At 41.6% G+C, this 21679-nt stretch overlaps 1 protein-coding gene across 1 annotated transcript; it reads right to left on the minus strand.

Moving 5' to 3' along the window:
- Window positions 1-513: 513 nt before the first annotated feature.
- Window positions 514-21068, minus strand: LOC124281734 (hsp90 co-chaperone Cdc37-like). Its single transcript, XM_046717704.1, has 11 exons — window positions 20935-21068; window positions 18941-19074; window positions 10275-10326; window positions 8405-8509; window positions 6227-6277; window positions 6044-6106; window positions 4886-5044; window positions 4618-4733; window positions 2235-2355; window positions 1811-1879; window positions 514-801 (listed from the first exon to the last, which is right to left on the minus strand). The coding sequence occupies exons 1-11, from the start codon at window positions 20971-20973 to the stop codon at window positions 571-573; spliced, it is 1140 nt and encodes a 379-aa protein (XP_046573660.1). The 5' UTR covers window positions 20974-21068; the 3' UTR covers window positions 514-570.
- Window positions 21069-21679: the final 611 nt, after the last annotated feature.

Genomic DNA, 21679 nt, shown 5'->3' on the forward strand with positions numbered 1-21679 from the left:
AAGGGAGGTAATTCAGGGTGAGTGATAGTACGTTCGCTTCAAGGGAATTGAAGGGATTCAAGTTTCCACTTGACCGTTCGGAAGAGAGGATGAGAAAGCAAATAAGCATGAGTCAGGATAAGGAAAAATATAAATAATTCATGAGGTGAATGTTTGGTGAATTCTATTGTCTGTATTTGTTTAACACGTAAACAATCTGTATAACTGAAGCCATGACTGCAGTGTATTGTACACTATCTGACTATTTCATACATTCAGTACATACAGTATACACCCAGCTGTTCTGATGAAACAAAATTACACAACTGAGGTTCATGTTCAGCACAACAATGAGAACAGCCAATGTTCTGCACAACAATGAGAACAGCCAATGTGATCTCGTGTTCTGCACAACAAGTGGAACACAGCCAATGTTCTCTGGTGTTTTATACAACAATGAGAGTGTAGAAATAGTCTCATGTTCTGCCTAATACAACACCCGAACCCATGTCTCATGTAAGAACAATACGGATACATTGACAAGACTTGTATTGACAGCGCTTTTATAAAACAAGACGTTACATCTCCCTCTCAGTCAACTGTGTCATAGTATTCCTCTTCTTCCTCTTCCACTGATGTTCCGTTCTGGCCTTCAGCTGCATTTGCTGTGTTCTGGCCCTCTGGCAAGTCTGCTGCATTGGGCACCCACAGTCCAGAGTCAACACATCGCTTCATGTGGTACTCTGCATCTTCTTTGGAGAGCTCAAGAATCGTTTTCTTTAACAATTCAATGTCTTTTGATTCAAAACATTTCTTCAAACTCTGAAAGAAAGAAAGAAAAGAAAACTGAAAGCATGTCCAAACAAACCATCCTATTAACATCAAACAAACAGCATGCGGTTAAGGGGATGAGTGTGTTTGAGAGGGGATATATGTGTGAGTGGAAGGTGTGTTTGTGGAGGCAATGCATGTGTGAAAGAGGGAAAACTTTTGCCTAAAAGGAGAGCCTTGTGTTTGAGAGAAGGGATGTGTGCATGAGAGTGGATGCATGTGTGAAAGGAGATCCTTGTGTGTGAGAGTAGGGATGTGTGCATGAGAGTGGATGCATGTGTGAAAGGAGATCCTTGTGTGTGAGAGAACGGTTGTGTGCATGAGAGTGGATGCATGTGTGAAAGGAGATCCTTGTGTTTGAGAGAAGGAATGTGTGCATGAGAGTGGATGCATGTGTGAAAGGAGATCCTTGTGTGTGAGAGAACGGTTGTGTGCACGAGTGGGTTGTGTGCTTGTGTGTGAGAGTGGATGCATGTGTGAAAGGAGATCCTTGTGTTTGAGAGAAGGAATGTGTGCATGAGAGTGGATGCATGTGTGAAAGGAGATCCTTGTGTGAGAGTAGCTGTGTGCATGAGAGTGGATGCATGTGTGAAAGGAGATCCTTGTGTGTGAGAGTAGGGATGTGTGCATGAGAGTGGATGCATGTGTGAAAGGAGATCCTTGTGTGTGAGAGAACGGTTGTGTGTGTAAGAGGGGATGAATGTATGAAAGGAGATCCTTGTGTGTGAGAGAACGGTTGTGTGTGTAAGAGGGGATGAATGTATGAAAGGAGATCATTGTGTGTGAGAGAACGGTTGTGTGTGTAAGAGGGGATGAATGTATGAAAGAAGATCCTTGTGTTTGAGACAAGGAATGTGTGCGTGAGAGTGGATGCATGCATGAAAGGAGATCCTTGTGTTTGAGAGAAGGGCTGTGTGTGTATGAGTAAGTGTGTGGTTGTGAGTGAGGAGATGTAGCAGTTGGAAGAAATGGATACAGTTGTACAGGCAGGTGTACAGACCTCAGGCAGAGTCTCCAGCACTTCCAGTGGGTCAAGTCCAGCTGGTCCCAGGCGTTTCTGTCGCTCCTCCTGAAAAACATGTGTAGCTTTGTCAATTAATGGAGACTACAATATATGCCAAACTGAACATGTCTTGTCCCTTCTGACTACTGATTCTGTTACTTGAACAGTATATGTGAGGCACATAGTTATTGTCCAGCGGAAATTAAACCCAAATCAAAAAAGCCTGGAAACTGATCTCAATCCTGTTCTCCTTGCTATTTCAGATTACACATGGTCAAATTTATGTGACATTAGCAAACTTTCTCTTGTGAAATGGCACTGATGTAGAGATTTGGGTTGAATTTCCCGTGGATTGGCTTGTCCATAATCGATTATTTACAGACTTATGCCATTCTGGAATCTATCAAGTGAGTGATCTTACCTCCTCATACTCCTTCATGGCTTCCTCTACCCGAGTCCTCGCCCTTGACACCACACGACCCTTAAAGGCTGACAGCTCATCGTTGAAAGCATCCATGTACTGCTTCTCTCCTAGCTTGATCCTAAAACACCATACCAACAGTCAGTATGATGTGAATGTCAACATTTCTTAAACCTACAGTAACACATCACTGTCTTTTCCCTTGTATGGCAATTACAGCTGATACAGAAAGTAATCATTGTTAGAGAGGAAGGTGTAAACAATCCTCCATTGTGGCATTTTCATTGACCTTGGACCATGACAGTAACAGTGACATTGACCTTGGACCATGACAGTAACAGTGACATTGACCTTGGACCATGACAGTGACATTGACCTTGGACCTTGACAGTAACAGTGACAGTGACATTGACCTTGACAGTAACATTGACATTGACCTTGGACCATGACAGTAACAGTGACATTGACCTTGGACTATGACAGTAACAGTGACCTTGACAGTAACAGTGACCTTGACCTTGACAGTAACAGTCACATTGACCTTAGACCATGACAGTAACAGTGACATTGACCTTAGACCATGACAGTTACAGTCACATTGGCCTTGGACCTTGACAGTAACAGTCACATTGACCTTAGACCATGACAGTAACAGTCACATTGACCTTGGACCTTGACAGTAACAGTGACATTGACCTTAGACCATGACAGTAACAGTCACATTGACCTTAGACCATGACAGTAACAGTGACATTGACCTTAGACCATGACAGTAACAGTGACAGTAACAGTGACATTGACCTTAGACCATGACAGTAACAGTCACATTGACCTTAGACCATGACAGTAACAGTGACATTGACCTTAGACCATGACAGTAACAGTGACATTGACCTTAGACCATGACAGTAACAGTGACATTGACCTTAGACCATGACAGTAACAGTGACATTGACCTTGGACCATGACAGTAACAGTGACATTGACCTTGGACCATGACAGTAACAGTGACATTGACCTTGGACCATGACAGTAACAGTCACATTGACCTTGGACCATGACAGTAACAGTGACATTGACCTTGGACCATGACAGTAACAGTGACATTGACCTTGGACCATGACAGTCACATTGACCTTGGACCATGACAGTAACAGTGACATTGACCTTGACAGTGACAGTAACATTGACCTTGGATGACAGTAAGAGTGACATTGACCTTGACAGTAACAGTCACATTGACCTTGGACCTTGACAGTAACAGTCACATTGACCTTAGACCATGACAGTAACAGTCACATTGACCTCATAACAGCAAAGGTGACATTAAGACCAGAAGGACCATAAACACTGAAGCTGACTGAGCATGACACTGAAATGACCATGCATGGTACAGACACAAGATGTAAGTGATATTGACACTGACTGTGCATGACACTGACCATGACCATGCACTATTGACACTGACTATGCCTGACACAGATACAAGCTCAGGGCTCCAGATAAGGGCCGTATTGGCGTAAGTACGGTTAAAAATTATGCACAATACGGTGGGAAATAATTTAGAACACGTAGGAGATACGCACCACATCGATGGTGTAGAATCATTTACAGACGTATATCTAAAACATATCAGTCTGATTTCATCAAGTGTACCATCTTTGAATTTTAGTGACTGCAACACACTGGAGTTCCCCTTGTCGTGTTTTGGGAATCTCAGTTGCTAAGGAAACCATGTACCGCAGCGAATCATCTCGGTTAAATTTGATTGGTAAATATTGCGCATGAGTATGTAAACATGGCGGCACAGAAACAAATTACAAGGTTCTATCAGAAACAAGAATGTGCCTCGATGAGTTGTAAACAGTCAAGTAATCAAATTGCTCTATGAATAATGAACGAACTGCTTTCTAGTATCACACGTTCGTCTTGTCGTAGTCACACTCCATTAAATTCCATTCAGTACTCTAAATGTACTCTTAAGCTTTTCTAGTACTCCTATATTGAAAAAATAAGGAGTACGTACTCCTGATGTTGAAAAATTATCTAGAGCCCTGCAAACTGTAAGTGATATTGACACTGTCTGTGCATGACACTGAAATTGAATGTGTCTGACACCAACATAAGCTGTAAGGGATATTGACACTGACCATGACCATGCCTGACACGAACACAAGCTGTAAGGGATATTGACACTGACTGTGACCATGCCTGACACGAACACAAGCTGTAAGGGATATTGACACTGACTGTGCATGACACTGACCATGACAATGCATGACTCTAACCCTCTGTGACACAAAAATGATCATGCTAACACAAACTGTACATGACACTGAACCCGACCCTGTGTGATCATTCGTGATCACTGACCCTGACCTACCTGGAGAAGAAGGCCCGGACACAGCTGCGTGGGTCACATTCCAGGGACCTGGCCAGCTCTAGGATAAACTGCATGACAATCACCTGGTGAGCTATATGGGACATTAGCTCATGTTTCTGGAACACAAATGAATAAGGATTTTTCAGACAACAAAAAGATTAAAATTGTAAGGATATTTCAGACAACAGACTAAAAGTGAGCATTAAAATACTATAACTTTCTTCATGATGTATGATCTCTGCCATGTCACAACGTAGAGATTACTGACCTCTTCGATTTCGAGGTCCACACACCACAGCACCAGGTAGTTGGCAGTCTCGTCACAGACAAGTTCTGGTGTTTCAGTCAGGAACTCCTGGCTGTCCTCATAGCGTTTCAGCAACCCATACTTCTTGATCTTGTCTTTGTATTTGCTGGAGAATGCTTTCTTGAAGCAGTAACAGATATCACCTCATGACATAACAAGCCACTGTTTGCACTTACTACCATACATTAACACTACCTATGTCCACATAATATGTTATGGATTTATATAGATTGACTCAGAAATGTGACCAAAATTCAAAGACAAATGCCATTTGGAATTAGAAAATGTTTGATTGGCATTTTGGAAGCTGATGAGTAACAAGAAAGGTAAGATACTTTATGACAATGTAATAAAGAAGTTGTCATTACTAAAGTATCTTACCTTTCTTGGAATTAACAAATTGCCAAATATATCATGTATATAGTGATAACTAAAGTTATGGCTTTGTACAGGTGAGCTAAATTTCACCAAGTACCATAGGCTCAATAATATTTTTCCTTAATTGCCTCCCAAGCACGCTTACTTTGGAATCCTTCAGAAATCAGTCATCAACAATTCAGAGTTTGTATCCAAAAGCATGATTGAAACTAGAAGGAAGTAATACAATGGCATTAAATGGTTGGACTGGTAATACACTTCTCAAAGCTGTATTCAGTATGTCTAGCATCCTGATATCTGAGAGAATCAGAATGTGTTTTACATGCATTGCTAAGACCTGAATAACCTGAAAAAGTAGCAGTACAACATAGAACAGCTCATTGTGACACAAAAATATGTCAGCTAAAAAATAGTAAACATTTTATGAAATCCCCATATTTGAAAATTACTCTCTCAGTCAATTTCAAATTAGTTCCCTGAATAAAATGTTTTGCCATACTATGAAATACTGTTCCTACCAAAATTCTGCATTTTATAACCTGTAATTGTCATTCATTAATAACCACTGACAATGACTTAGAAATATCTTTTTAGTTAATGCAGTTGTCAGATTATATCAGTTTCAACCAGTGATAGTAAAAGAGATAGGATATCACTAACTGACAAATCTGAACATATTATTCAGCAAAGTTTTAGTAGAAATATTCTGAATTACTCTAAGCCCAAGTTCCATTGACCTACCTGTTTCTTGGCTTTCTCTTCATCAGAGAGTGCAGCTGGAGGTGGTTTGGGTTTGTTGATCACCTGCAGAGGGCAACATCGTATCATGATATATCAGTTACATCACTTGCCTCACAAAACATATATCATTGTATTTGACACACAGCAGAAAAGATGTTGGTGAAAGGTGTGCAATGTACTTACGGTTTTGGACATTCCATCATGGCATATTGTGTCGATGTTGAGGGGAGTTAGCTGAAACGAAGAATGAAAAACATCAAACTTCATGTGAAAATAGAATGAAACAAAACACAAAGTCACACTCAGACAAAACTGTCCCATCTACATTTGACTTATCTCACAGCCTACATCTGTCCCATCTCAAAGCCTACATCTGTCCCAACACACAGCCTACATCTGTCCCATCTGTCCGAACACACAGCCTACATCTGTCCGAACACACAGCCTACATCTGTCCCAACACACAGCCTACATCTGTCCCATCACACAGCCTACATCTGTCCCAACACACAGCCTACATGTCCAATCTCACAGTCTACATCTGTCCCAACACACAGCCTACATCTGTCCAAACACACAGCCTACATATGTCCCATCTCACAGCCAACATCTGTCCCAACTCACAGTCTACATCTGTCCCATCTCACAGTCTACATCTGTCCCTCACATCTACATCCTGTCCAATCTCACAGCTTCTACATCTGTCCCATCTCACAGTCTACATCTGTCCCATCTCACAGTCTACATCTGTCCCATCCTCACAGCCTACATCTGTCCCATCCCCATCTCACAGTCTACATCTGTCCCATCTCACAGTCTACATCTGTCCCATCTCACAGTCTACATCTGTCTCACAGTCTGTCCCATCTCACATCCATCTGTCATCTCACAGTCTACATCTGTCCCATCTCACAGTCTACATCTGTCCCATCTCACAGTCTACATCTGTCCAATCTACACAATCTCACATCTGTCCAATCATCTCACAGTCTACACATCTCTCACAGTCTACATCCCATCTCACAGTCTACATCTGTCCCATCTCACAGTCTACATCTGTCCCATCTCACAGTCTACATCTGTCCAATCTCACAGTCTACATCATCTGTCCCATCAGTCTACATCTGTCCTATCCACATCTCATCTGTCCTATCTCAGCATCTGTCCCATCACACAGTCTACATCTGTCCCATCTGTCTCACAGTCTACATCTGTCCCATCTCACAGTCTACATCTGTCCCATCTCACAGTCTACATCTGTCCCATCTCACAGTCTACATCTGTCCCCATCTCACAGTCTACATCTGTCCCATCTCACAGTCTACATCTGTCCCAATCCAACACATCTCACAGTCTACATCTGTCCCATCACACTGTCCTACATCACAGCTCCTACATCTCACAGTCTACATCTGTCCCATCTCACAGTCTACATCTGTCCCATCTCACAGCCTACATCTGTCCAATCTCACAGTCTACATCCGTCCCATCTCACAGCCACATCTGTCCCATCTCACATCTCTACATCTGTCCATCTCACAGTCTACATCTGTCCCATCTCACATCTGTCCCATCTCACAGTCTACATCTGTCCCATCTCACTGATCTACATCTGTCCCATCTCACAGTCTACATCTGTCCCATCTCACAGCCTACATCTGTCCCATCTCACAGTCTACATCTGTCCCATCTCACAGTCTACATCTGTCCCATCTCACAGTCTACATCTGTCCCATCTCACAGTCTACATCTGTCCCATCTCACAGTCTACATCTGTCCCATCTCACAGTCTACATCTGTCCAATCTCACAGCCAAATCTGTCCCATCACAGTCTACATCTGTCCCATCTCACAGTCTACATCTGTCCCATCTCACAGTCTACATCTGTCCCATCTCACAGTCTACATCTGTCCCATCTCACAGTCTACATCTGTCCCATCACACAGTCTACATCTGTCACATCTCACAGTCTACATCTGTCCCATCTCACAGCCTACATCTGTCCCCAATCTACATCTGTCCCACATCCATCCCATCTCTCACATCTGTCCCATCTCACACTACATCTGTCCCATCTCACAGTCTACATCTGTCCCATCTCACAGTCTACATCTGTCCCATCTCACAGCCTACATCTGTCCCATCACACAGTCTACATCTGTCCCATCTCACAGTCTACATCCGTCCCATCTCACAGCCTACATCTGTCCCATCTCACAGTCTACATCCGTCCCATCTCACAGTCTACATCTGTCCCATCTCACAGTCTACATCTGTCCCATCACACAGTCTACATCCGTCCCATCACACAGTCTACATCTGTCCCAACTCACACCCTATATCCAAGCATTTCATCCTACCCTTTCTTCTTTCAAGAGGTCTTCTTCTTTCTTCTTAAAGTCTTTTTCTTGCTTCTCCAACTCCGACACTTCTATCTTCAACTTCCCCATATCAGCTGATGCTTGCTGAAGTAAAAATTGAACACACAGCATTGTACAGAGCTATGAATTTCTGATGTACTTCATACTGTAGAGACTTTTTTGATCTCACATATTGCACTCCTGTTAAATGTTCTTCATGCTGAGTGAAACCACAACATAGTACATGTATCTTTTATGCTTGTGTGAGTTGTTTTATGAGCAGCTTTGAAAGCATGTGCCACTCTTCCTGTGTGGCCCTTGGCTCTTAAAGATTCATGAAGATGCCCCATGTGTAGAGACAACACTTCAGACGACTTGAATGTAGACAATAAGAGTGTGCATTTGCTGGAAGGTCTTTCCTTTCGGGTAGCTCCAAAGGGTTGTGAAAAGCAATGTTTACTAAAAGAAGTGAACAAGCTCCTTGCTGGCTAAAACGCCACAATCAAAACCAGTCAAATCTCCATCTTCTGAAGCACCTAAGCATGCTGAGTATTCTGTCAGGATGCAGAGAGGTCAAGTCAAGGAATCGCCAGTAGCTGGCAAATTCAAGAAAAGACATCCTCATGGAATGTCAACTTAATGTAGGATGAACACCCAAAGTGATGCAGATCTCTGATGCTTACCACATAGGCTTAACCCACCAACGCAATCATGGTGCAGTCAAGCATAGTTTGGGTGAATTTGGCATTTGAGTCAGTGAGTTGGGTTTTAACTTTTATGCCACTCTTAGGAAGACTCCAGCAATATCACAGCAGGGGACACCAGGAATGGGCCTCACACATTGTCCCTATGTGGATGTGGTATTTAAACCCATGATCATATGTCTCTGGATCATGATCATGCACAGCAAATTGTGGCATCATATTCATCTCGGACATGGTCAGCTATGACCAGAACATGACCAGACATAAAAATGTTAACAATATTTTAGCATTTATCAACTTTTTCCTAACTCTGCACATTGTCATAGTTCTAATGGAGGTGAATTGAAATGTACAAGATTATTGCACTTACATAGCAACGTCCAACATGTATAACAGAAGCATGTGTCAGTGTGCAGAATCAGGTCTTATAGAGCTAGTCCACTGAGGCTACTAAATTCAGGGTGACCGGAAAAAATCCACCCGGACAAAATACACCCCAAAATTGCCACCCCGGACAAAATCAACCTCTTCTTTACCAAAAAATGGACAAAATCCAGCAAAATGGACAGCATATTATATTCAAGCTCACCCAACTTAGTCTCAACACCTTAATGCTGAATGCCAAATTGAGTAACAACAATCTTTTAATGTCATTTGGTAACATAATCACACAGGATCACAGACCGCCGCCGTGGTGTAGTGGTTAGAGCGTCCGCCCGGAGTGCGGAAGGTCGCGGGTTCGATCCCCGACCGCGTCATACCAAAAGAGGTTAAAATATGGTACTTGTTGGTAGCTGCCTGGCGCTCGGCATTAATAGGTACAACAAGGACTGGTCGGCTCGGAGTCAGTATAATGTGTCTGAGTGGGGTATTCATGCTTCACTGCGGCATTGTATCTCAGTGGGCTAGCACTATAAAACCAGCTTCAATCTGGGCTAGTACAAGCAGCCGCACATACACATACACACGCATGCACGTCGTCATATGAGCGAAATATTCTCAAGCACGACGTTAAACCCAATTCCACCACCACCACCACACAGGATCACAGAAATCACACAGGATGTTCAACTAGAAGCATTCACAGTCATGTTGTAACTGAACAAATTGTTTCCATGACTACATAATGAATCTTGATTGTGCCGAACAAAGCCAAAGTATCCTACCTCCTCTGCCTCTTTCAGCTTGTGTTTCATATCAACTAATTTCTGTTGATGTCTGCAAAAAATAACATAATTTCACAGTCCAAAATGTTCATAACATTAATGACATACAAAGACACCATCTCTAAGAGGCTTTACTGAAAGGTCACATGCAACATAAAACACAACTCTGATACCTTTCGCTATGGACTTACAGATACAAATCATCAAAAATGCAAATTCAACTTATAAAGTTGAAAAATAACGTGATGAAAAACCCCCAGCGAAATCGGAGTTCAAACGATTCACTAAATTCACCCCAGCTTGGGCTGAAAAGTGGTTTCAACAGCTGCGCTGCTCTCATAGTCATAGCACATGCGCAGTGAATACTAGTAGGTTCGCGCAGCTTGGAAGGTTGATGTCCGGATTATAAGGTCGTGAGCAGGAGTAGTCTAATCAAAACAAATAGTAAATAATCTACTCATTTCATAAAAGAACCTTGTTAAGATCTAGATCTACTCAGCTATGCGTTAACCAGTGAGGCGTTCGACATTTCAAGACGGAAAACCTTCGCTTGCAGTGAGTACTCGGTGAAAGCTTTGATGTGAGCTATTTTTCTAATGTTTTGTTGATATTTCACAGGCCCGAGTTTTTTATATGTTACGACAGTAGATTACCGATTTCACTGTTTATATTATTTCATTTGTCTATGTCACCACACGTTCTTCTTACCGAGTTACTTTCTCAGTTCGATACTTAAAAGCAATGTCATTATTTAGCATTGACAGAATTTCTAACTGTGATATAGTTATGTCTTTGTCACCGACAAAACTCAGTGTCTGTTTTATTGACACCTATGTGTCTGCCTGCCTGTCTGCTAATGACAATATGCAATACACAACTTCGATCACTGACCACATGCAATTTGAACTTAACACCTATCAGGCTATACACCATTAAAAAACCGCATTGATTTATGGCTCGTGCAACCGGGTCTCAGTCACATTATGTAATTACACAGACAGGCAGGTGTGATACTTGTACACATGACATGTTATGATGTCTGTTGATTGCAAAATGTTATACACAAAAAATGAGCATGTATTTACAAAACCCAACATCTCTATATACACACACACAATGAGTCGTGAGGGCATTGGCAAATGAACCAGCCAATGACACAATGAAAGTCTTCGTTACACTTGAGTGCACACCCACCTGCTCTGACTGGATTCGGTATCCCAGGTGATTCGTTTCGAGGGAAGTAAACTCAAGTACAAAATATTGCACTTTTGATTTGCGATGTACCCTTATAATTTTAATCATGTTTGAAAATTTTAATATAAATTGTATATTTACATACTTATCCTATCTCACGGTATCTCATGGTATGCACTTCTCTCTCTTGATTCAACACTGAGTGGAACGATGTAAACTTTTTTCCCTAGGCCTCTCTTGTCCATCCGCCCAAGCACTCCATGTTACCCTCATTATAAGACAGCTTCCTAGCTCTCATGCAAAGCATGCGGCAAGCACCACTAGCTGCCCACGTGACTATCTCTGAATCATCATTCCCATTCTTGGAGCCACTGGATAATATCCATCTTGGAGAATCTGCATAGCGGGGAGGATGGGCAGGAATCCGTAGCGTGAGATAGGATAAGTATATAAATATACACTTTATATTAAAATTTAATTTTTTTTAAACTTATCCTATCTCACGGTATGCACTTATCCCACGGTCGGATGGCGGGACGCAGATACCCTGTGTCTTGACAGTGCGAACAGCAGGAACTGTGTAGACTGGAAACGACCGTAGATAGCGATGCACCAGGGAAGCCTGTTACGCATGCACGCAACTCCTAAGCTTGTGCTGAGTTCTCTTGAACACCTTGGCTTACTAAGCACAACGTCTCCCAGGGAGATGGGTGCTCCCGAGCGATGTGGTGTTGGGACGCAACCTACGAAGAAGGACACAGCTCAGCGAGAAAGGATGTCACTTCTCCACGATTTTCAAGGTACCCCCATAAATTAAAGTCAGTTTACAATAATCAGGCCAGCCCCTGCTTCGAGAAGACCCCCACAGACACCGACCAGGGGCCGGAGAAAGAGAAGCACAACTCAGGAACTCCAAGTTTTAACGTTCAATTCCGGGAAGCATCAAATTGACCCTCACTCCTTTGCATAAGCTTAGTCAAAGGATGTGCCCGACAACTTTGGAATCAGAACACAAGGAAATCGGGGAATTCGGGAGAGCGGTCAAGGAGCAGTTGCTACGGAAGGCTATCGTTGAGGCTAATGCAGGGGTCTCATGAGGATTGGCGGCGGCAACCCTGCAAAGTGGAGGCTCAAAGGATCGCGCCACGCATTCAGAAAGCCAATGTGGCTCGGAAACCTCAGCTCTTGAAACGGCCGACAAGGGTATGAAGAGGCACTTTCGTAGCCATCGACCATCCTTGGAGGCAGCAGGGTCTTCAGTATCATCAGTATCAAAGATGGACAACGGGGGAATGGTAAACCTCCGGTCCTGTTGCCCTAGCAGTTGGTTTTTCACGATGAAGTCCCAGTGGAGACCCAGAAAAAGAACTTGCCATGCTTCTTCGGCTCGAACCGCACGCGACTGACAACAAGCGTGTGAAGCTCAGATATACGAGCAGCAGTAGCCATGCTACCAGGAAGAAGAATGTCACTTCACTCGAAGTCCCTGTCTTCTAAAGGTTTGTAGTCTGTAGAATCACATGATGAAGGACAACGGACAGTCTGAACTTTCTGGACTGGTCGGTGAGTTGTAGAAGTGAAGAAAACTCTGCAATTCTGGAAGAGTGGAGATCTTCGTACCTGTGTCAGTAGCCAAAACTGAGTTGATAGCAGCCAATTTGTTGACGAATGCCAGCTCGATGAATGCACAGTCGGTCCCTGTCGAGGGAGCAGACTGTTGCTGATTCCAAGCAGTAGTAAATAGCACTCATAATCACAGTCAGATCTGGGGGAGGTGTAGTTTCCTGCGCAGGAGTCCAGGAATCTGGTACAATCCGAGTAGACTAGAGACACGCAAGGAGGCAGGAGTCCCGTCAGAAGTCGTAGCATGCTGAGATCTATAATCGGAGCCCCGTTGAGTAGATCTCCTATCTGTAGAACCATATTGATGTCTGGAGGGGGACGAACTGGAAGAAAACGCACATATGGAGACCCCGATGAGGAGATCGGGAACAAGGAGGGGAAGTATCATATCGAGAATTATGATCCCTGGATCTTGAACGATAGGCAGCAGTCGATCGTGTAGGAGATCTAGGTGGACGGATTGATGCGAAGAAGAGGAAGTCCCATGCTGACGAGAAGACGAAGGCAGAGGAGGTGACTTCGATCGAAGAACCAATCTCAACGAAGTAGTTGAATGCAGGGCAGTGGGGTAGCCTAGTGGTTAAAGCGTTTGCTCGTCACGCCGAAGGCCCGGGTTCGAATCCCCACATGGGTACAATGTGTGAAGCCCATTTCTGGTGTCCCCTGCCGTGATATTGCTAGAAGATTGCTAAAAGCGGCGTAAAACCATACTCAGTCTGTCAGTCAGTCAGTCAGTCAGTTGAATGCAAACGGTCGAAGAGTGGCGTCTCGGCGGTGAAGTAGACCTACCAGGTCTATCCGGTGAACAAATCCGAAGAATAATAGGAGCTTGGTCCAAACGACTCGGTGAAAGCCGTGTCCGTGCTTTAGAGACATGCCTGTAGGATCCAACAGAGTTCGGAGAAGTACACAAATGATCCGGAGAAGGGCGTTCCATTGAATACCGCTTGGAAGAAAGCTGTATCGGCAAAAGTCAGTTCATCACATGCCGTTTCAGTGAAGTCTTCCATTTCGGCGAATGTTGATTCAACGAAGTTCGATTAGGTGAAGTCTGTTTAGAACACGATCGATCCGGAGAATGCCGAAGCGTAGACTGGCGTTTCGATGAAGACCGGTTGAGCAAAAGCTGTTTCGTAGAAAGCCGGTCTAATTCTGGGGAAGGTGGACAGGACAGTCTGGCGAAAGTCAAGGTGGAGGGGAGCGGACAGGCCAAGCGTGATCCGGCGAACTGTGATTCGATCTGGCAGGCTTCGGCGAAGCAGAAGATCGAGGTAGCTGGACAGTCAGGCGCAGTCAGGCGTAGAGATCAGCTGATTCTTGTCCGAAACAGATAAGCCAGGTTGCCGAGATAACTGGTCCGGAGAACGAGAGACAGAGAGCGTAGTTCGAAGGTCCCGCAGTGTAGAGGTATCCTCAGGTGTGGTAGCAGTCTCGACAACCACTACCCGGGACGTTGTCGAAGGCGAAGGACTCGGGCCGGAATGTTGAGAGCCCAACAAATGCTGAATGTCTTCCGATAAGCAAGAATCTGATGACGCTCTCATGAAAACCTCTTCATTCGAGTGAGGGAACTGTGACCGCCGAGCAGACAAGGTAGGACGCTTAAACTTTCCTTTCTTGGAGGGACTGGGTCCGTCAAGTGAAGCAGCATAATGAGCCCTGTCAGCAACGCAGCGAGTGCAAGCACGAGTGTAGTCACCAAACGCCTAGAAGGTAAGATCCTTGCATTTATCGCAACGAGAGTCCCATTTACACTGTCCCATACAGTCAACAATACCCATATGGATCACTCGCGGAGAACACTTTATTACACCGGGAGCATTTTCCCCTCTTTTTTGGTTGGCCAACTTCCCCATGTTGTAGACTTAGTTGAAAACGTTGAGCAAAGCAAAATACGTCCACACTCGTGTGCGACAAGAAAGAGAATGATTCGGAGATAGTCACGTGGGCAGCTAGTGGTGCATGCTGCATGCTTTGCATGAGAGCTAGGAAGCTGTCTTATAATGAGGGTAGCATAGAGTGCTTGGGTGGATGGAGAAGAGAGGCCTAGGGAAAAAAGTTTACATTGTTCCACTCAGTGTCGAATCAAGAGAGAGAAGTGCATACCGTGAGATACCCTGAGATACCTTGAGATAGGATAAGTTTAAAACTTTGATTTTTTGGTTGCATGTGACCTTGAAGGATCAGGTGCTGACATAAGAATGTACTTTACCCTGCAAAAATGTACACTTTTTGAGTGACATGGTATTCAGATGATGTCATTTGATGTTTAAGAGCCCTTTTGACCTTCACTATGATATTTAAGGGAAAACTATTCATCTTTTCACTACCCATAGGTGTGAAGCAAACATTATTTCTTTAGCACAACATATGTGCTAATAGTTCCCAGATACCTCATATATGAACTCACAATTCTTACATAATTGATCATCTTTACTGAGACTTATCAAATCAAATATTCCATCTTCCATGTCTATCAACATGCAACAGGTTTTAAAGGTCACATAAACCCTAGGGGGTTAAAATACATAAATCACTACCTGGCATCGTTATAAATGAAACCCCGTCATTAAAACTACTCATTTCGACCTTTAATTGACTTAAATCGACCTTTTTGACAACAGTGCACAATTCTCACCCCGAACGAAATTTCAACCAATCAGAGCGGCGCGACTCTGTGACGTCATATGAGGAATAGCTTTGAGGGCCGATGCAGAATTCATCTACATTTTAGGGGGTAAATTATCTTGTTTAGAGGCTTGTATAAACCTGAAATCGTGACAATTGTTGTGGAAAATGAAAGCTATATGTTCTCACAATCTACTGGCATTTAATTTTGTCTCCTGCTTTGCCTAGTTTCGAAGTTACAACTTGTTTTCATAGACGCTTCTGTCACAATTGATTGGTGTCGTTAGGCCCTATTTGTATAATGACTGATCCAAATTGATCCCATTTCTGTGTTTTTTACCTCGATATTTAATCATGTCATGTAAAATCTGTTTGTATTCTCAAAACAGTGTCGGCCCATAAGTTTTCACATGCAATACAGCAATTAATACTCCCCTTGTTGTAACCCGTGTTAGGTGGTATAAACCTACACATGTTATTTGTCATCATTCACTTGATGGTCAGTTAATAAATTTATAACAGGTATAATTAGTGGTAACACACTTAGATTACCCGACAAAGGTTCCCATTTGGCATTTCTTGTGTCTGGAGTAAATATTCAACATTATAAACATCGATCAAAGGATTAACCGATAACACGCTGATTGATTAATTACTTTTATCTTACACAGCGGATTTGTCAAAAGGTAGTGTTTATGTATGTAGATTTACTAATCTATACTGAATACACTCTGCCGTGTCGGTGTCTGCGTAAAAACAACGTCCTTCTTTCAAAGGATTAACCGGCAATACATTGATTGATTGCCCATTATTGGCTAACTAAATTACTGTTTTAATGAAAGGCGGACATTATGCAATTAGTTGCCAGGTGTGCTATCTTGGGTGACCAATGAGACTATACACCAATACCTGAAAAGATTTATCACTTTTTCGTATATTAAACTGTTAAAAGACACATCATTTGGAACAGTTTTGTGGATATTGATGGATACATTCCTCAAACAAGGTAATGGCCTGATATTGTTCCTATAACTTTAATCTGTTTTAATTTTAATATTTGCATTTTGTTTTTTATTCATTTGTCGTAGCATTCAACAGAATCATTGTTTTCGCCGTGAAGTGTAATGAGACAGACAACATACACTAGGGTGTGTTGCGAATTATGATTCACATTGGCAAACTATAAAATGTCTAGATATTACAGTTCTGTTATAAATTCACTATAAGTATCAGCAGATCGTCAGCTTTTATTTAGTTTCAAAATGCATAAAAGTATGATAATAAACTAATTAGGATTATAAGACCAAATATAAAGACGCGCACATTGACTAGTATCTACATACTGGTGTGTGGACATTAACCATGTGAATGTAGCAAGAAATTTATCGCTACAGTATTTGACTTCGACCCCCACCTCGCTTCCGTGGAAGAAATCGTTATGTTATAAGTTGTGTCATGCAAAATCCTTTTGGTTATGATTCCAATACATATTTAACTACGTGTAGAAAGTAGTTTTGATTTTCTAACTTGATGAAAACAAACTATAATCTCATTAATTCTAACAGACTTTACGATTTTCAAAATGGCGGCGCCTGTCGGAACATCCGCCAGTCTGTGGATAAATGCTATTTAGGTTTGTTTTCACCTAGTTCCAAAATCAAAACTACTTTCTACTGGTAGTAAAATATGTATTTTATTGATGGCCAATAGGATTTTGCATGACATAGCGATAATAACCTAACAATTTCTCTCCTGGCAGCGAGAGGTGAGTGTCAATATAATACTACTTACAATATTATTGTTACTTCGACCACAACCTCACTTCCGAGGAAGAAATCGTTATGTTACAAGTTGTGTTATGGAAAATCTTTATGGTCATCAATCATATACATATTTTACTATAACTAGTAAGTAGTTTTGATTCTTTAACTTCCGTGAAGCGATCTGAACACAAGTAAGATATCGTTTCAGGCTTCCACAATGCTTCAGCACTCACAAACATAACCCATTTAGCAATCTTAACTGCGGGTCCTGTGGAAATCTGTGCATGGTGACACCAACGATTCGGCATGTCGTTGTTCATGTCCAGAAATCATCAAATGATGAGCGTGCTACACACTTTCTATTCAACTAACTGAAAATCGTTCCTCATATGACGTCACTGCAGTGCTCTGGCGACAGAGTTACGTAACCTGTCTGTGGTTTCGTTGGCGGGCGAGAGGGAAGCAGGCGACTTTTTGGCCACTTTTAATCGCTCGGTATTAATTAACCACAAGTTTTTAAAGAATAAATTTGGTGTTCCGCATAAGACTAACCACAAATCTTTCATATGTAATGGTTAAAAGAGTAACAAAAAACAAAGTTTAGTGGTTCTTTAATGTTTGCTTTAATTCTATATTATGCATATGGATGTACTTCTTCAAGAAAACTGTAAGAACATGATAATTTTACCATCGTAAGGCACCAATATTATGACTTGCACATTAAGTTTAAATGCATCATGGTATTTGCACCAATGTAAATCACTGAATCAACCCATCAAATGATCCATAATAATTTGTTTATACTGCCTTGCAGAATGGCAGCTGCACATGCACAAACAGCAAGCAATTACAAATCATGTGTAATTCTAAATTGACCATGTTGATTGAGACAGTACATAATATGCTTTCAACGCCTATCAAAGATGAAAAAATAAATATTCGGCAGCATATTTATACTTAATAACATTTGAACAAATGTAGATAGTTTATATTTATGACTAGATGTTGAGAGCTTATTGCAAAACATGAAAGCGTTCCAAAGAGTAGATAAAAAGTCTGAGGCTAAGATATTCAAGTTTGGGCTTAGGGATTTTTAAGAGCATTAAATTTTCTGACCATACCATTTATGAAACATTTTCATGAATATGATTAAACAGGTACAGTAGGCCAGCTGAATGGAGGCAGGTGTAAGCCAATGTAATCTTAAGTGGATTCCAGCTAAAGGTGGAAACCCAACCAAAGTCAAGAGAACTAGTGGAAACCAAGTCAACACATTTAGTAACTTGAATAAATATGATAACATTTTCTCTCTTTCCTTTTTGTTGAGAATTTTATCCCTCATATGTACAAGTCAATGACAACTAGTAGAGAACTACCATCACAGCCATGGGCTAGAAAAACAGCACAAATTTTGAAGGCTGGTTATATAATCATTTAATGTACATAACATAAATTCACCTGTCACGATCCTTAGCCAAGTCATCTTTCTTTTTCTGCTGTTGTTCCATCCTGTCCAATCTGGCTTGGTGGCGCCATCGATTCAAACTAGCTGTGTCAATATTTGGGTGCGTGTCATCCTCGTCATCAGAGATAAACATAGTAAGTGTCACAACAATACAATGAAAACGATCATTACCAATGCCCAGAGTCAAGATCAACGTATCTGCATATTCTGATACCAGGGGGCCGTGGGGTAGCCTAGTGGTCAAAGTGTTGGCTTGTCACACCAAAGACCCGGGTTCGAATCCCCACATGGGTACAATGTGTGAAGCCCATTTCTGGTGTCCCCCGCCGTGATGTTGCTGGAATATTGCTAAAAGTGGCGTAAAACCAAACTCAGTCAGTCAGTCTGATGCCAGAATGTCGAAATGATATAACTGCAACAGATATTATGTTATTTGCTTTTTCACCTGTACTCTCGGACACTGGGGCTTGTAATGCAAAAAAACTGGCATCAACGTCAAATATTTTGTCACTGTTGCCAGTGTTAGGGTCTTACACTATATAAAAGTAATTCTTTTATATAGTGTTAACACCCCGTCGGTGACAATTATGGCTGTTACACATCACTCACATATTTGGTGAAGTGCACTGTATTCCTATCATGAGTTCAGTTTGTTTTTTCGCAATGACTAGAATTAAATATTCATAACTTTTTGTAAAATAGTGTTTTTACTTGAATTTGGGTTTTATTTATCAAAATGAGCAAAATGGAATATATGAACACTCTTATATATTAATTTGGCAATAATGTGATCACTGATCATTGTCGTGATAAATCAACACGGTCAACATGGTGAAATCATGTCAAAATAATATATTTTGTTATTGTTTCACTAAATTTATTAAATAATACTTTAACGGCTGACCCATTATCGATGTTTGATGCCCAACATTCGTATTAGTTACGCTAAATTCGTGATATATATCATTTTTGCCTCATAGTGGATTCTTTGCATCCTCAGTGGTCAACATATACCTGATGGTGTACCGAACTTTGCCCACAGGAACTGTGCCCACAAAGAACTTTGCCCACAGGAACTTTGCCCAAAACAATTTTTACAGTGGAGGAACTTTGCCCACAATAATAATACAACATGATATAATTTATAAATGATATGATATTATTTATTAAACTACACAGATATAGCATATAATAAAGCACATTGATAGTTAAAAATGAATAGTACTTCATTGTTCATTCTAATACATTTAACCATTGTTTTTTCATTGCTGGTAGTTGTTTCATTGTTTTAGTTCAGTCTAATAGTGGCACCAACAGACTTCAGAAATTTTTCCATTGTTTTTTTGTTGTTGATGTAGTCAATACACAGTTGCTTCCGTGGTTAATGAACCCTTACAACTAAGCTCCAATCTTTGGGAACATTCCCAATGATTGTAATTAAAAAAGAAATACGAACAAGCAGAAGAAGCCTTGGTAAAGTGCAATTAATGTTTGATCTCTTTTATAAACAACACATCCTGAGCAGGGTATTAAGGAGGGTGAGTATTAAAATTTATATTGTGGGCAAAGTTCCCCTGTATTGGGCAAAGTTCCTATGTGGGCAAAAGTTCCTGGGCAAAGTTCCTGGATTCATACCTGATGAAGGTTTTTGCGTTACAAGTCCCTGTGCTGTCAGACAGTAAACACGGTAAAGGCGCACAGTACATTTCGCATTTCTGACGCATGATTTGCTTTGAGATATTGACAAAGACAAGTAAGAGGTGTCTTTCTAGGGAATGTGTTGGGGAACTGTCACTTCCGAAAGATGTTTTCCATAATGATCTGACACAAATTGTCACAATGCCAATGGGTTTGATTTTTAGCGATCGAAAACGGGACGTTTTCCCAACATCTATGAGTGTCCCGGTTATCATAGCCCTCCGAATCCGGCTAAACAGTTTTCTCTCAAAATTGAACGCATGGATTATATATCTAGCAAGATATGTACCTCAATGTGATCCCATTTGCTGTAATTAATCTGCGACATGCTGTAGTAGGGACTGTACCTCTAATCAGGAAGTTATAATTCGGAAGTCAGGTCACATGCAGTAAAGATTTTCCTCTATTCTGATTGGCTATAAGTTTAGCCGTGAATATTCCAGAATTCACTCGTCGGTTCGCGAACATAGAAGTTTTTAACAATCATATACCACTACATATACAATATATAAACAACAACAGATACATTTATGGAAGTGAAAAATGAAGCACAAAACGTGAAGTAAAATGAAATGGGGAGACATTATGCCATGTTCTTAGTGATGACTGCACACGAGCTTTTTCTAGACAGTCAAGGCAACATTGCCCAAAACTATTGTTAAGGTAATATAACCACAATACGTACTTTATTATTTGAATAATGTACCAATCATTTTGCTTTGATAGTCTAACATGTTTTTGTTCTAAACAAATTATTAGATTGAAACCTATTTTGCATCAAACTGCGTTGAAATTATTGTACAAGGATTGAAAACTGTATAACAGCATATCTATTTCATCCAGGGAGAGTGAGTTAGTGAGTTTAGTTTCACGCCTCACTCAGCAATATTCCAGCTATGTGGGGGCGGTCAGTAAATAATCGAGTCTGGACCAGACAATCCAGTGATAAACAGCATGAGCATCGATCTGCGCAACTGGGAACCGATGACATGAGTCAACCAAGTCAGCGAGCCTGACCACCCGATCCCGTTAGT

This window comes from Haliotis rubra, unplaced genomic scaffold (assembly GCF_003918875.1).
Source record: "Haliotis rubra isolate DU_JTF1 unplaced genomic scaffold, ASM391887v1 Scf289, whole genome shotgun sequence".
Lineage (NCBI taxonomy): Eukaryota > Metazoa > Mollusca > Gastropoda > Lepetellida > Haliotidae > Haliotis > Haliotis rubra.

Excerpts from the sequence above, each read along its gene's own strand:
- LOC124281734 (XM_046717704.1), bottom strand. The coding sequence starts at position 20,973 with ATGTCGCAGATTAATTACAGCAAATGGGATCACATTGAG. Across the intron at positions 6,107-6,226 it reads ATGATGGAATGTCCAAAACC|GTGATCAACAAACCCAAACC; the intron begins GTAAGTACATTG and ends TGCCCTCTGCAG. Across the intron at positions 5,045-6,043 it reads AAGAGAAAGCCAAGAAACAG|AAAGCATTCTCCAGCAAATA; the intron begins GTAGGTCAATGG and ends TACTGCTTCAAG.